The sequence below is a fragment of the Macaca thibetana genome, chromosome 8, assembly GCF_024542745.1.
Source record: "Macaca thibetana thibetana isolate TM-01 chromosome 8, ASM2454274v1, whole genome shotgun sequence".
Taxonomy (NCBI): domain Eukaryota; kingdom Metazoa; phylum Chordata; class Mammalia; order Primates; family Cercopithecidae; genus Macaca; species Macaca thibetana.
In genome coordinates this window covers 131,731,127-131,747,600 of record NC_065585.1, presented here as the reverse complement: position 1 = coordinate 131,747,600, position 16,474 = coordinate 131,731,127, and the positions used below count along the sequence as shown (strand labels likewise).

General features: G+C 39.7%; 1 protein-coding gene across 9 annotated transcripts in view; it reads right to left on the bottom strand.

The window, feature by feature from the left end:
* ERI1 (exoribonuclease 1) overlaps window positions 1-15,671 on the bottom strand; it is a 138,129-nt gene extending 122,458 nt beyond the window's left edge. For 7 of the 9 annotated variants that reach the window (XM_050801889.1, XM_050801886.1, XM_050801894.1 and 4 more), the window contains exons 1-4: window positions 15,305-15,588; window positions 10,329-10,507; window positions 6,415-6,625; window positions 1,965-2,048 (exon numbers count right to left, since the gene is read on the bottom strand). In XM_050801889.1, coding sequence (XP_050657846.1) covers window positions 1,965-2,048; window positions 6,415-6,625; window positions 10,329-10,507; window positions 15,305-15,412 — 582 coding nt within the window. In that variant the 5' untranslated portion in view covers window positions 15,413-15,588. Of the gene's footprint in view, window positions 1-1,964; window positions 2,049-6,414; window positions 6,626-10,328; window positions 10,508-14,933; window positions 15,063-15,304 lie in introns of those variants that run through there. The other 2 variants (XM_050801885.1, XM_050801893.1) reach the window with 2 other exon arrangements.
* Between the last annotated feature and the right edge of the window lie 803 nt (window positions 15,672-16,474).

The following is a 16,474-nucleotide window of genomic DNA, read 5'->3' as shown; positions in this document are numbered from 1 at the left end:
TTATAGGCCTCAACATAGTGGCTTACTGGATTTCTAGAGGCGGGAAAAGAGAAATCTCTTCTAAGTTGAAAGCCACAGCTCCTTAAGTGTCTTCCCATCTCAGGTCTCACAATTTTCCACGCATACTACATATTGCTGCCAGATTGATCTTCCTAAAACGTAAATCGGGTCCACCCTATCACTCTCATATTTAAATCCTCCAACCACTCTCCAAGGCTTTCAGGATAAATAGATGCACAAGACCCTTCAGGATCTGGATTGCCTCTGCCTATCTGGACCATTTCTTACCAGCCCATACACATCTGAACCATCCTGAACTACCTGTAGTCCTGCCAGTCCCCACCTGAAATGCCCAGCCATTCTTCTCTGCCTACCTACCTTTCATGACTCAGCCCAAGTTCGTCAACTTGAGGATGTTTTTCCCCAGGACAGTCTTCTATTCCCTCTGTCATATATGGAAGCCCTTTTCCTAGATGTCCACAACACCCCAATAAAACTTTGACTTATCAGGCCTACTGTGACCACTGGACAGACATACATCTATATACACATAAAGATACATATGAATCCTGGCATATATTATAGTAGGCACTCAAACACATGTGGAGTGAATGAACGAACCAACTAAATGAAAAAAGTGCCTACCACATTAGAATACAACCAAAAATCAGAGACCTAAAAATGCATGAAACAAGCTGGGTGTGGTGGCTCATGCCTGTAATTCCAGCACTTTGCGGGGGCCAAGGCAGGCTTGAGGTCAGGAGTTCAAGACCAGCTTGGCCAACACAGTGAAACCAGTCTCTACTAAAAAAAAAAAAAAAAAAAATTAGCCGGGCATGGAGGTGTATGCCTATAGTCTCAGCTACTTGGGAGACTGAGGCAGGTGAATCGCTTGAACCTGGGAGGCAGAGGTTGCAGTGAGCCAAGATCGTGCCACTGCACTCCAGCCTAGGCAACAGAGTGAGACTCCATCTCAAAAAAATAAAAATAAAAAATAAATGCAACATATAAAGTCAGGTTGTAAACAGATACACTCTAAAACTTATCTCTGGCTGGGCATGGTGGCTCACGTCTGTAATCCCAGCACTTTGGAAGGCCAAGGCAGGAGGATCACTTAAGGTTAGGTGTTTGAGACCAGCCTGGCCAATATGGCAAAACCGTGTCTCTACTAAAAATACAAAAATTAGCCCGGTGTGGTAGCAACGTGCCTGTAGTCCCAGTTACTCAGGAGGTTGAGGCAGGAGAACTGCTTGAGCCCAGGAGGCAGAGGCTGCAGTGAGCCGAGGTCATGCCACTGCACTCGAGCCTGGGTGACAGAGTGAGACTGTCTCAAAAATAAAAATAAAATAAATAAATAAATAAAATTTATCTCCAAGTTCAGTATGGTAACAATTTGCTGATGCTTCATTTTACAAATGAAATCTTTAGATTCATCACTACAACTCTTTAAGAGGAAAGGCTGAGGAAAATGTTACCAGGTGTAAAAATTGCTGGTTTTTTTTTTTTTTTTAATTATTACAACACGAAACATCTTTACCAAGCAAGGTATTAAATTGTTTACAACAATAATGATTTTTTAAAACTATGTATAAAATAAATCCCTAATTTTTTTTTTTTTTTTTTGAGACGGAGTCTCGCTCTGTCGCCCAGGCTGGAGTGCAGTGGCCAGATCTCAGCTCACTGCAAGCTCCACCTCCCGGGTTTACGCCATTCTCCTGCCTCAGCCTCCCGAGTAGCTGGGACTACAGGCACCCGCCACCTCGCCCGACTAGTTTTTTGTATTTTTTAGTAGAGACGGGGTTTCACCGTGTTAGCCAGGATGGTCTCGATCTCCTGACCTCGTGATTCGCCCGTCTCAGCCTCCCAAAGTGCTGGGATTACAGGCTTGAGCCACCACACCCGGCGTAAATCCCTAATTTCAAAAACTCTTTCAAACTCTAGAAAGAAGAACTTAGAATTATAACCTGAGTAATTCCAGTAAGACTGATGCAGAAATCAGACAGCTGCGTGTTAATCTCTGGTCTTACATACTGCTGAAATGTGTCTTCCTGCAAGGGAAGGATAGCAAGTTAAAGTAATTTATATGACTTAAGATACACGATACATGATACATGAAGAATTCATTACAGCAGGTTGTAATTTTATAGGATCTCATAGCATAAACCTTTCTAGTTTTTAAAGATAATTCCCCACACCAAAAGCACTCTTAATTTTTAAATTAAAAAATCATTTGGTTCATAATTAATGCCAGCCTTCAGTTATAATAAATTAGCTTTAAATTATTGCTCTCATTTACTCCTGAATAGTCTTTATTTTCATATAAAAATCCAATGGAACTAAATTCTAAATAGTCAAAATTTAACTGTTAACAATATATACGTAGTTTAAGAGTTGCTAACACAGTGTACCTGTAGCAATGTTGAACCTTTTCAAGAAGCTTTCACGATGGTCTTTTTCTTTTTTTTGAGATGGAGTCTCGCTCTGTTGCCCAGGCTGGAGTGCACTGACTAGCACGATCTCGGCTCACTGCAAGCTCCGCCTCCTGGGTTCACGTCATTCTCCTGCCTCAACCTCCCAAGCAGCTGGGACTACAGGTGCCTGCCACCACGCCCGGCTAATTTTTTGTATTTTCAGTAGAGACTGGGTTTCACTGTGTTAGCCAGGATGGTCTCCACCTCCTGACACGATGGTCTTATTTTATGCTCACAACTCCATAAACTAAGTGAGGCCAGTATTGTTATCAGGCTCCAATCTCTAAGTGCTTTTTCCTCTTGCCCAGTAATGCCTCCCTAACCAGAACACACTGAGTCACTTTTGAGAAATTAAGCACAATTTTAAACGCTAAAGATTTAAAGGCAGCAACTGTTAATCCTAGGTAGCAGAGAAAATGACAAAAAATATTCTTTACGGCAGAAGATTTAAAAATTAAGAAAAGTAAAGATTGTATTTCCTAAGAATAAATTCTTTCTACATACTTATCTATTAAGCTATAAATGGTTGTAAAGAATTGTAAATGAGCAACAGTAAAGAACAAAAAAGAACACCTGAGGCCAGATGTGGTGACTAATACCTGTAATCCCAGCACTTTGTGAGGCCAAAGTGGGGGGTTGGATCACTTGAGGTCAGGAGTTTAAGACCAGCCTGGCCAAAGTGGTGAAACCTATCTCTACTAAAAATACAAAAATTAGCTGGGCGAGGTGGCACGCACGTATGGTCCCAACTACTGAGGCTGAGGTGGGCTAATTGCTCGAACCCAGGAGGTAGAGGTTGCAGTGAGCCAAGATTGAGTCACTGCTCTCCAGCCTGGGTGACAGAGCAAGACTCCATCTCAAAAAAAAAAAAAAAAAAAAAAAAAAGAATAATTGAACTTCAAAAGTTAGACACTCTTTACTTACCAGACATATTGCAAAATTCCACTTAACTGAATATCACAGATAAATTAGGTCTATATCCTTTTAAAATCACTATTTTATCATTTTAAATGACATTCTTTCAAAAATACATTGCAACTTCCCTTATAATTACAATTCGGTAGTACTAAATAACAGATATTACTAAAATGTTATTATTCACTATTAAAAACTTTTAACAGAAAAATGCTAGAGAGAACTATGCATTCATTGGCCAAATCTTTAATCATCACTTAAATAAATTATGTAAGTTAAAAGGTCATAAGGGTTAAAACTAAAGGAACCTAGATGCCTGTAATCCCAGCTACTCAGGAAGATGAAGCAGGAGACTCACTTGAGCAAGCAAAGGAAAAGCAGAGCAGTAAGGGGGGTCAGAAACATGGGTATAGGCCACACTCTTTAACAGGATAAACAAATAGGCTTTATTTAGAGGTAAGATTTAAGGAAGGACCGGAAGGAAAAATGAGAGGGAGGGAGAGAAGGAGAAAAACATCGGCCAGCAAGACTTCTGGGTAAGAAAATTGGAGCTAAAGTCCTGGCAAGTAATGGGATAAAGCAAGCCTGGCATTTTTGAGAATGAGCAAGCAGGTCAGTATGCCTGGAGAGGAGTGAGTTAAGGAAGAGAGTAGTAAGACAGGAAACAATCAGAGGAAACAACAGGCCAGGGCAGGTAAGGAATATGGGTTGTACTCTGAGTTAAATGAGGAGCCAGTGTAGGGTTTTGAGCAGAGGGGTGAAATGATCTGACTTATATTGGATTACTCTGGCAGCTTTGTTGAGAACTGGCTGTAGGATGACACGGACAGAAACACAAAGACCAGTTAGATGGCAAATGCAGTAAGTCACATAAATGATAGGGGCTCAGAATGAAGTCACAGCAATTCAGTTAAGTGACTGGGTTCTGGATATATTTTGAAGGCAGAGCCAAACAGGAATCATTGATGGCCTGGATGTGAGAGAAACAGGAGTCAAAGATGACTCCAAAGTTTTTGAACTGAGCAATTAGAAGGATTCTAATTACAAAAAGCTGCCATCACCCAAGCTACAGGAGGCTAAAGATAGAATGGGCTGGAGTTCAACAGGTTGAGACATTTAAATAGAGATGTCAAGTAAGCAATCTGGATTTGGAACAGAGGTACGAGTTTGAAATAAGTATTTGAAAGTCACCAGCATAGAGATAGCTTCTGAAAGCTATGGAACTAGATAAAATCATCAAGCGAGAGGATGTAAGCTAAGAAGAGGAGCTAGGATTGAGACCTGGGACATCTGATACGGCGAAGCTGGGAAGGAAATGAGGAACCAGCCAAGAAAACTGCAAATAGGGAATCCAGTAGCGCTAGAGAAAAATCAAGCAGAACAAGTTATACCTGAAGAAAATGCTCCAAGGAAAAAGTATTCAAACCAGCAATGCAGTGTTAATTTTTTTTTTTTAAAGTGAGAATGGCTCACACCTGTAATCCTACCACTTGGGGAAGCTGAGGCAGGTGGATTGCCTGAGCTCAGGAGTTCGAAACCAGCCTGGGCAACATGGTGAAACCTTGTCTCTACTAAAATACAAAAAGTTAGCTGGGTGTGGTGACACACACCTGTATTCCCAGCTACTCAGGAGGCTGAGGCACGAGAGCTGCTCGAACTCGGGAGGCGGAGGTTACAGTGAGCTGGGTTCACACCACTGCACTCAAGCCTGGGTTCAAGACTCTATCTCAAAATAGAAAAAAAAAAAGTGAGAATGTTCAATTTTGCCAAGATTTAGGGTAAAGGTCAAAGATGATGTTGATGAGTGGTATCAGTGGAATGATGGGATTGAATACATAGTTTAAACTTTATTGAATGTAAACCCACAATGGTATGAATTTGAGAGAATGGAAGAAAAGGAAAGAGATACATATATAAGTACATATAACTTATGTGAAGAATTTTCCCGAAAAGAAGAACAAAGAAATGGGGTAGCTGGCAGCGCAGTGGGATGAAGAGAAGGTTTTTTATGGTGTGAAAAAAATAACATATTTGTGTGTAGTGGGACCAATACAGACGAAAGCTGTAAATCATAACGTCCAAATGCGGGAGACCTGCTACAGTAACATCCTCGAATAAGAGAGAAGTAAAATCTAGTGACTTATGCAAGATTATTTGCCTTCACAGCTGCCATTTTTCCTTCTAATTTACTGACCTTCAATCTGCTTTGCATGAGAAAATTACAGAAAGACTAATTAAGACTATAAAAGAGATTTTTAATAGCACTAAGAATAACCTATGCATTTTAATTCACAAAGCCTTTTTATACTTACTCCCAAGTGGGTTGGTAGCAACTGAGGATATCATAGAAGTGACTTTTGGAAAGATGAGACATTAGGATATTCTTGCCCAGATTTTATAAGGCAAGCAGTATTCTTTTAGGGAATTCCTACTATGACTTTCTGAACTAATAATGCACTGACAAGTATCTAAAGCACACATACCATTTGGCTTAGAAACCAGGGCTATATGAGTCATTTCACCCTTAAACTTTCCACTAGAGAGACAGGTTCAAAAGACGTTTTTGTAAATTATCATTCTTAGAGATCAGAGTTCACACTAGGCCACAGCAGTGGTTATCAAGCCTGACTGCATATTAAAACCAACTGAAAAGCTTTAAAAAAATGCTGATTTCAGGGGCCCTATCACAGAACTAAATTAGAATCTCCGGGACTGGGGCCAGGCATCTGTATCATTAGTATTTTATTTTTTTACTTACCAGGAGATTCTGATGTCCACGCCCAGATGTTCTAAGCAAATGGAAAAAAAATTTTAACTTTCGCTACTGCAAAAAGAAAGCAGTAGTATCTAAAATTGCTTTATTATAAAGCTTTTCTATTAATCAAGCTGATATAAAGTTCACAGCAAAGAAAAAACTTACTTTAGAAGTCTAGTTCTAGCTAAACAGCAAGTGAGGTCCTCCACATAACCAGTAAACACCAGAATAGTTGCTGCTAGAAATACAATTAAAATATAAAAATTCACTTACTATTTCTAAAGTATGCGTATTCAGTAAAACAACCGGAAATTCAATTATTTCATGTACAAACTCAGGTGGGTTTCCTTCTTCACAAGTGGCTTCAAAGTCAATAATACAAATGTAGTCATAGTAACTGTCAGCACAATTGCTCTCTTTCAACATCAGCTTCTGCTTCTTATAATAGTTTTTCAGTCTCTTCTTTAGAACATCCTTTACTCCTCTAAGCAGAAGAAGAAGAGTAGTTACACTTAGGTAAATTCTACAGTCAAGAATCAAAATTCTTACCTGCCGGCACTGGGTTGAACACTGACAATTACAGCATAATTTAGCAAATGCTAGCTAAAATAAATGTAAGAAAAGCAAGACTCAAAGCTAAGTTAGCAAAGAAACAATTAAAATAATGTTCATTACAACATTAACATTTTCCTTCACAAGTAGTTTTTTATTTTAGTAGTATATAACAGTATTTTCTCCAACATATACTGGTATTTCAAACCATATACATTGTCAGCATATACCACCAACACAGTCATATTGCCTTATATACTAAGATAACATATATGATACAAACATTGAAATTAATATAAAATTATTCCACTGGCCAAAATATAAACTTAAGAATATAAAAATTTGGGTTAAGTTGAAGATATAGTATTATCTCTTTCCTTTCTTTTGGCTTTTGTAGGTTAGTCAACTCAAAAGATTCATATGAATATGAAAGCATTATGAGCCTAGCATATAAAGGTGAATGTCTATTGGTTACTTAACAAGGAAAACTAAATTAGAATACACTCTAAGTGAACTGTGTCCAGAGGAACATTATCATACTAGTAGGTTCTTAACTAGAAATAAGTTTCTTAATTTATCATGGGTAGAATATGATTTAGGGGATTTCAATATCACAGGTAGCTTTAAAATATACATTCCACAAATGGGAGTAGTGGGGAGGAGAGAAAGGTCATCCTAACGGTAACAGTGATCAGGTGACTTCATTCTTTAAACAATACGTATTTTTCCAAAAAATAAAGTTGCAACCAGCATTCAGGCTTCCTTCAGTGTTATGCAAATGAATCCTATATTGGCTTGCAAATATGAAGTAGAAGTAAAAATAAGAGGATCTAAATTAACTTGTAGTGCCAAGTAAAGTATCATGTTAACTGATTAATGACTATTTAAAAAAACGTTTTAAACTTTTATTTTCCTTTTTTTTTTTTTTTTTTGAGACAGAGTCTAGCTCTGTCGCCCAGGCTGGAGTGCAGTGGCCGGATCTCAGCTCACTGCAAGCTCTGCCTCCCAGGTTTACGCCATTCTCCTGCCTCAACCTCCCGAGTAGCTGGGACTACAGGCGCCCGCCACCTCGCCTGGCTAGTTTTTTGTAATTTTTTTAGTAGAGACGGGGTTTCACTGTTGTTAGCCAGGATGGTCTCGATCTCCTGACCTCGTGATCCGCCCGCCTCAGCCTCCCAAAGAGCTGGGATTACAGGCTTGAGTCACCGCACCCGGCCTATTTTCCTTTCTAAACTACAATTAAGCAGTGAAAAAAAATCCTACCCACGAAAATAGTAATAATCAACCAGTTAGCTATTTTAAGACAAAATGTCTTAATATTGTTTCTTTGCTTGAGATTTTCCAAATTATCAAGACCTAGGGAGAAAATCCTTAACCTCTTTCATATTAAGGCACTGTGAGTGACCTCGGTGTCATGTGACAGCTTTGGATTAGTTTCTTTTTTTTATTTTTGTTGGGGGGTGGGAGGTGTGATGGGGGAGAGACTACATATACCAGAGTTGTCTGCAAAGCTAATGGAAGGACAAACATACAACTAGTTGCTCTGGATAGAAACCTGCTATCTTTAACATCTCCTTTGCTCTTCCAAATATTCACCATATTTGCCAATTCCAACTGAGAAAAATATTCAGAACATGATTCTCTTTAATTCTTTCTGCCATGGCTCTCATTAGCTTTGTGGAGTACAGCAAATGCCTCCATTACCACAACCCTTCAATTCATTCTTTACCTTACTTGAGAACTCAGCACTAATGCCAATTTTCTGCTTAAGTATCTTCAGTGGCTCCCTTCTGCTTACAAGGTAAAATGCAGACTTCAACATAGAGTTCCTTCACAACTTGGCTACAACCTATCATTTCAGTACCACTCTCAAATGTTCCTGAGGTATACTGTGTACTGCAGACAAAACATACTATAAGTCATGGCTTCCACCAGCTGGATGGCTCACGTCTATCATCTCAGCACTTTGGGAGATGGGTGGATCACTTGAGCTGGAGTTCGAGACCAGGTTGGGCAACATGGAGAAACCCTATCTCCAATAAAAATACAAAAATTAGCCAGGCATGGTGGTGCATGCCTGTAATCCCAGTTACTCGGGAGGCTGAGGCATGAGAATCGCTTGAACCCCGGAGTCGGAGGTTGCAGTGAGCTGAGATCACACCACTGCACTCCAGCCTGGGCGACAGAGCGAGACTCTGTCTCAAAAAAATAAGAAAACTTTAAAAGTCATGTTCTCAGTATGTGTGGTACACTTTTATGTCCTATAACTTTGGTTGCACAACAGCTGAAGAAAAGGCAAGATCATGTTGCAGAAACCATACAAACTGGAATTAGAAAAGCTTCTATGTTATTTTTTTGTCTGAAATACCCTCCCTCCCTTTTCTGTTTGGCACAATTCAAATGTCATCTTTCTGAATCCCTGAGAAATATTCTCCTCTGGATCCTCATGCTGTACCTGGCCAGACCTCCAATACAGCATTGGCCACTCTGTATTGTGATGATTTGTGTGTTTTCCCAAAAGACTGAGATTGTCAAAGTGGGGAACATATCTGTATTTACCTTTATAACTTCAATGCCTAGTGCAGTAGTTAGAATTCAATACAGGCTTGTTGAATAAATGTATAAACATACATCTACATCTCTAGCTCCCATGCAAGCCAGGAGTAAGCAACTGATCTTCACACCTGGGAAGGACAAAAATTTTGCTCGGAAAATCTTCTGTAGGCTACAAGCTGTACCTTCATAACAGAAAGAATTGGGGAATTAGGAATCAAAAATTTCTTCATACATTATGATGTAGACAATCTAGAAATATATTTGTGCTCTTCTGAAGAGTGATGAAACTCTAAAGAGGAAGACTACTACTTTTAAGAGAATTAAGATTCAGAGATGCCTTGAAAAAGTAAGAGTTTTCACCTATTTCATACAGACAACTTTTTTTCTTGATGCCTGGCAGTTCTACTGTTTATCAAAAATCTATGTATTTTTCTGGACTCCAAAAGCCATTCCTGCCCCATGGCCCAAGTCAACGTAAAGTGATTTGTTTCATAAAAAATTACTAAAAACTTAGGTATGTGTATATCTCATTAAAATACACACACAGTTGACTAAGTTGCCTTGTTTTCTCACTCAATATACAGTTAAACATAATGCATACCATCACTGTACATTATTTTTTAGAAACTAAATCAAAACAAAAAATATTCCTGGTAAGTGAATGATGTTTTTCGTTTATCGTACCTGGTTTCAAACAAACTCTTTTTATAAAAAATACAAATGGCAAAAAGAAAATAAAAAAGAAAAATACTCAATCTCACTAATATAACTATCCATCATTTAAATGAGCAACTAAAAAAATAAAAAACACACTTGTTATAATGAGACAGATACTCCTATACATTGCTGGAAGGTCATTAAAACATTCATAGACTTTGATTCAGCAGTCCTATCATCTAGAAGATGGACAAAAATAATCAGAGTTGCACATAAAAAATGTTAATTATGGTGTTTTTGAATTGTTAATAGGGTCATGTCATTATGGTAGGATTACAGACGATTTTTAAAATTTCAATGTTTTCAAGACTTTCTAAAATGAGTATGTACTACTTTTATAATTTTATGTTATTTTTAATTACCTGGTTTCAAGCTTGAATTCTGAAAGCTTAGCTCTGAGTTCTTCCTTACTCATTCTATTAATACAGCCATTCGTAATAGCAATCTCTTTGTAAACTGGGTCACTGAAGTCACTCACACTGGAGGTAATGAACTTGGATCCTTTGGTCTCCTGGCCATCAAATCTATACTGTTGAGTTTCCTACGGGAAAAAAAAAAAAAAAAAGAGATATAGTTTATAATTAGTACAAACATCACAGATTTAAAGATTCAAACTTCTGAAGCCTCTTCATGCTACATGTTCAATGAAAAGTGTTCACTGCAGCTCCTAAAGGGAGGAAAGGATAAAAAGAAGGAAGATGTGTCTCCAATACAATTTACCCCACTCTATTATGAGTCATGAGGTTCCTCAAAGGAAACAAAGCTAAGTAAAAAGAGGACTGGTGTTGGGAGTCAACACCACCTCAATAAGAGAGCCCCAGCTGACTATTTACCAGAAATAGCAGCATGACTTTGGATAGTCACGTATTAGCCTCTGATCTTCAATTTCCTTATCTATAAAATGGCAATTTGGTAATGGTAAATAGTGTTTGGGCAGAATTATTACAAAGATTAAATGAGATTATATGTGTCAGGCTCCTAGACTCACAGTAGCAATTAATAAATGGTAACTATTAATATCACAGACTATACAACAAGCCCTTCACAAACAATATGCTAGTATTTACAAATGAACCCATTTTTAAATGAACTTTTACATTACACATGTACAATAACTTCTGATAATTGTTTAACCTGACTTCATTTCACAAAGTTAACAAATATTGCCCAACATAAAAACAAAATGGACTGCAAATCTAATCACAGCTTCCTAGTACTCAAAGCAAAGGAAATGTATTTCATTTCAAAACTTATATTTTCCAAAAGTTATACTTATGTCAGTTAAACAGAAGCAGCACAGAATTATAAATCTTTTCATAAATAAAAATCTGTTAAGAAAAAACCATGACTCAATTCTACTTTCTCCACAGGCAGTCTCAAATTACTAATATGTTAAGTTCCAAAGATTCATTTATAAGTTAATTATTTTCCACATGCACTATCACAAATATTAGCTATGTTCCAGAATTTTCAAAAATACTTAGTACTTACTGTTAATCCCTATGAAAGCTTGCTACCTCAGTTATAATTTACCACATTGTCCTCATATAAACTTTAATTACAGATCAAGAAAGGATAATCACAAAGAGGCCACAGTCCCTGACTTAGAACTGATCCTGATGGTTCAGGAACTATTTCTTAATCTAAGCTCTCAATTTAATGCAACACACATTTCCTGGAAATGTAATGCTAGGTAAGGTGCCAGAGGCCGGGTGCGGTGGCTCAAGCCTGTAATCCCAGCACTTTGGGAGGCTGAGACGGGCAGATCACGAGGTCAGGAGATCAAGACCATCCCGGCTAACATGGTGAAACCCCGTCTCTACTAAAAAAAAAATACAAAAAACTAGCCGGGTGCGGTGGCGGGCGCCTGTAGTCCCAGCTACTCGGGAGGCTGAGGCAGGAGAATGGCGTGAACCCGGGAGGCGGAGCTTGCAGTGAGCTGAGATCCGGCCACTGTACTCCAGCCTGGGCGACAGGGCGAGACTCCGTCTCAAAAAAAAAACAAAAAACAAAAAAAACGTGCCAGAGTACTCAAGAGTGACTCACCCATCTCCTTTGAGGAAGAAGTCAGCAGTTCCAATGTGTGAACTGTCCATAAATTAAAGAATAGCCACATTGAGGTTCGTTGTTAACAATGTTAAGAAAAAAAAGTATTGCTAGTTGACCAATAATTCACTTTCAACAATATATTAAATTTACAATAGATATCTCTCTGCTTGATCAGAATTTAATAAAAAATTATCTTTTGACTTTAAATCTACATTGAATTTTAAACTTCATCTTTAGGCAGGTTAAAATTTAGGTCAACATTAAGAAACAGTTTGTCTACCAAAACAGATGTCTCAGTTAATTTAAGCAGATTTTCTCTTTGGACAAATCCTCTTTCTCATTCACTTGTTAATTCTCATCCAAAACTGTAGCTACAAAAATTATTCACAAGTAACACGTAGGCCTCTTCTATAGATGCCATAAATTATGACTTCTATAAAGAAAAATTTGCTTCCTTTCCTAGGTCCAGCTCTAGTTCTCTTCCTTCACTGAAGTTCTAGAGACAGCCAAGGTCCAATCCTCAGAAATCAGTGTCTCCTCCCAAATTTCAGATCTACACTAATGATTCATAAAGGATGCTCAAGTCAATCCACCAAGGAGCACAAAGAAAATATTAAAAACCCTACTTGTATTGTCAATCTGCAGAAACACAAAATTAGTTTACAAAATACTTACATTTGCAACAGCATCCACGCCAGTATCTACATCCATCTATCACGTCACATAGAATACTGACCATATAATGAGAAAAGTGATAGATACCACAATATGGAGAGAAACATTCAGCATCACAGAACTGTAACATTTTGCAATATTCACGTGTTCAATTAAGTGGGTGTATGGTTTATATTATCTCAAATAAGAGAATCTTTTACATTCTGGGATGTGGCCATGAAAATCTTCCATACCAAACACAGGTTTACTATCTTGCAACAAAGCACTTTAACTGTTGTTGAACTGAAAGATGAGTTACATATTTTCTATAACAAAAAGACAGGTATTCTAAAATTGCTGTCCTCTTCTTACTGGGAAGGGTACGGGAGCTTGATTTTTAACATTTTTTTAAACGAACACAGTCTGTTGTTGCAAGATAAAAGAAAATACATTTTAACAGTAAGCTAGAAAATAACTGCTTGTCAAAAGAAACTTTATAGAGAACATTTTGAAAACAGAGGTTTTGGAAATGCTTCTATTATTTTGTTGCCAAAAATCGAGGTACTACCTACTAAAAAAAGAAAAGGAAAACCTCTGCATCTGCACACTGAAAAAAAAAAACTTAGAAATCTTCTTGATGTTTTATATACTTTATATATACTTTAATAAGTAGGTTCAAATTTCATCAGAACTCTCCAAAGAGAGAATATTATATTATTAAAAATATAAATATGCAATAGCTTCTCTTAGTTTTCAAAGACAACTGGCATTAGAGATAATGGAAATTTACCACGTGAATTCAACAAAAAACTTTGCTTGAGATTGAAAAAAACTGTAACATGGCCAGGCGCAGTGGTTCATGCCTGTAACCCCAGCACTCAGGGAGGCCCAGGTGGGCAGATCACCTGAGGTCAGGAGCTGGAGACCTGCCTGGCCAACATGGTGAAACCCCATCTCTACTAAAAATACAAAAACTAGCCGGGTGTGGTGGTGGGTTCCTGTAATCCCAGCTACTAGGGAGGCTGAGGCAGGAGAATCACTTGAATCCCGGAGGCAGAGGTTGCAGTGAGCTGAAATCATGCCATTGCACTATAGCCTGGGCAACAAGAATGAAACTCTGTCTCCAAAAAAAGAAAAAAAAAAACAAACTGTCATCATCATTTTTTGAGACAGGGTCTCACTCTGTCACCCAGGTTGGAGTGCAGTGGCACGATCACAGCTCACTGCAGCCTCCACCCATGGGCTCAGGTGATCCTCCCCACTCAGCCTCCCTAGTGGCTGGGACCCTGAGCGAGCGCAACTACGCCCGGCTCCTTTTTGTAAAAAAAAAAAAAAAAAGTATCATTATTAAGAGCATGTAACGGTAAGTTTTTAACAATTACTACCGTCACTAAAGCCCATTTGGAACAGAAATCTAGGCCTTAAGTAGCTGTAAAAGTGTCAAGACGTTCAAATATAAAGAAGTAGATTCAAACACACTTCTTTTTACTAAAAATAAACTTTGAAATTTATTTTAAAAACCACTTACACGATGAGACTGACACAATGTATCTCAGGTTGAAGAGGGAGGCAGGTGGAAGAGTGGTTCTTTATGAGAGGGAATGAGCAAGTACTCTTTGAAAGTAACAACTTTAGAAGGAGAAAGATAATTGTAAAGATCCAAAGGAAGTGCATGCAGCGCACAAGGAACATAGAGACACCCTTAACAAGAAAGACCTTCCTTCCAACGTAAAAGAACACAAGGAAGCGAGGGGCACTGGCAACAAAAGGGAAAAACTGTGTGAGATCCAATTAGCAACAGAGGCAGGCACCAGACCCCGCAGAGCAGCAAATCGAAGTTACTAAGGAGGAGAATAAGCCAAATTCATGTTATTACAAAGCTCGTTCTAGCTGCCAGATGGAAATTGATTGTGGACGTAAGGAGCAAGAGTTAGGAGGCCTCTTGCAAATACCCACTTCACGAAGTGCTCAACATGTTTATTATTAGGAAAAGATCAATTTTAGTGTTCAATCACAATCCGCAGCGCTAGTCAACAATTACATTCGTTAAATAAGTTTCAAGACTGTTCTACAACTTTGCCACTATAACTAGGTTCGACCAATGAGATGTCAAAATTATTAATTCAATCGTACACTATACTATGTTTATATGAGACACCAGTAAATGAGCAAAAGCAGTTAAGACGAAGCTCCACTTAACAGGTAAGAGAGAGGGATGCTGGTGGGTGTTTTTAAATTTTTTTTAAAGGTATGAAGTGACATACCTAGGGTATATGGTGAGATTTTAAAAAGAGAAAGCCTTGCAAATTACCCATAACGGCTAGATGGAGTGACAACAGCAACCGTCAACATAGAACTAAGTTTAGAGCAGAACTCCCACTTAGAACCTATTCACCCACTATTGACAGAACTGGTCTTGACGATTTCCTCCCTCCCACAGAGTGATTCGGCCCTGATGGGGCTCCAAGACAACCATCCCAGGATAAGGCTAGGGAGCTTGGCGCGGGGGAAGAGGCTGGGGTCCAAGGGCGCGCAGCTGCACCTTCTGCGGGACACCTGAGAAGAAAGGGGTGCCGAGGGCGCTTGGGGCACCGGACAGCGGGCGCCGACAACCGGGCGCGGGCCGACTCCTCACCTCGGGACTGGGACGCTGCTGCTCCTCCCGGCCCTCCGGCCGCGGCGACTCCAGCAGCACGGGAGTCACGGCCTCGCTGGCAGGCTCTTTACTCTGTGGTTCCTCCATGCCGGCTGTCACGCCAGAGGAGAGCTGCTGGAGCCGGACACTTACTCACTCTCACTCGGCCGAGCCCGAAAGCCTCGCCTTTCTCCGTTGAAAAATTACCGGGCTCGCGTTCCCGCGGCGGCGGCCACACAAACTCCAGCGGCCACCTCCTACTTCCGGGAGCGTGTGGCGTCCAAACGCCGCGCAGGCGCAGTGAGCCGGCGTGCACGGAACAACAGCGCCGCAGTCCACGGGGGAGGGAGGAAGAACAAGAGGGAGGCGCGCCGGTGAGAGGACGGGGCGTGGCCGGCCGTGGGCGGAACTAGCGCGGGTTGAAGTTGCGCAAGGATCTAGTCCGGACACTAGAGGGTAGCACCGGAACGGATGATCGCGTCAGCTTTTACTGAGAAGAAAAAAGCAGGGTAAGTGGGGAGGTGTCATAGAGAAAGATGTTTTCAACCATAAAAAATAATAAAGCAATTGGCATTTTCCGTAAGGAGTTTCCTAAAACTTACACTTCTGGACAAGAAAAGAAAATGGGTCTGGACTTAGTGTCCCACTGTAAACAATTAGAAAACGGAACAAGATGTAGGAAACAATTCCTCAGACATTGGACAACAGGCAGCTGTGGATTGTTTTACGTGAGAGAAGAGAAACAAAAGGAGCCCTATATCACTCTGCCCTTTTGCCCAGAGGCCATTTCCAGTCTGTGGTGCAGAGAAGGGAAATCAAATGGAAACCTGGGATCTCCCAGGTTGAGAAGACAGGGATTGGAGTTGAGGAAATTGGGGTAGGCCAAGTTGGTTGGAATTTGTGGGACAGAATTCTGGAGAGGAGGGAATTACATGGAAAAAGAGCTTCAGAAATCTGCTTAGGAGTACCTTTGAATCTTTAACTGAGTAAAAAACGTGAAACTCCACAAGGCCAGGAAAGAACAATTATTGGGGAGCAGTACACCAAACAATGATGAGAGCTCACACAGAACTGGGAATCATTTGAGCTCCCAGCAACCAGAGTGAAGAGATTATTGGATACCATGGAACATGCACTAGAAACCTCAGAAGAGAAACTGCCGTTGCAAAA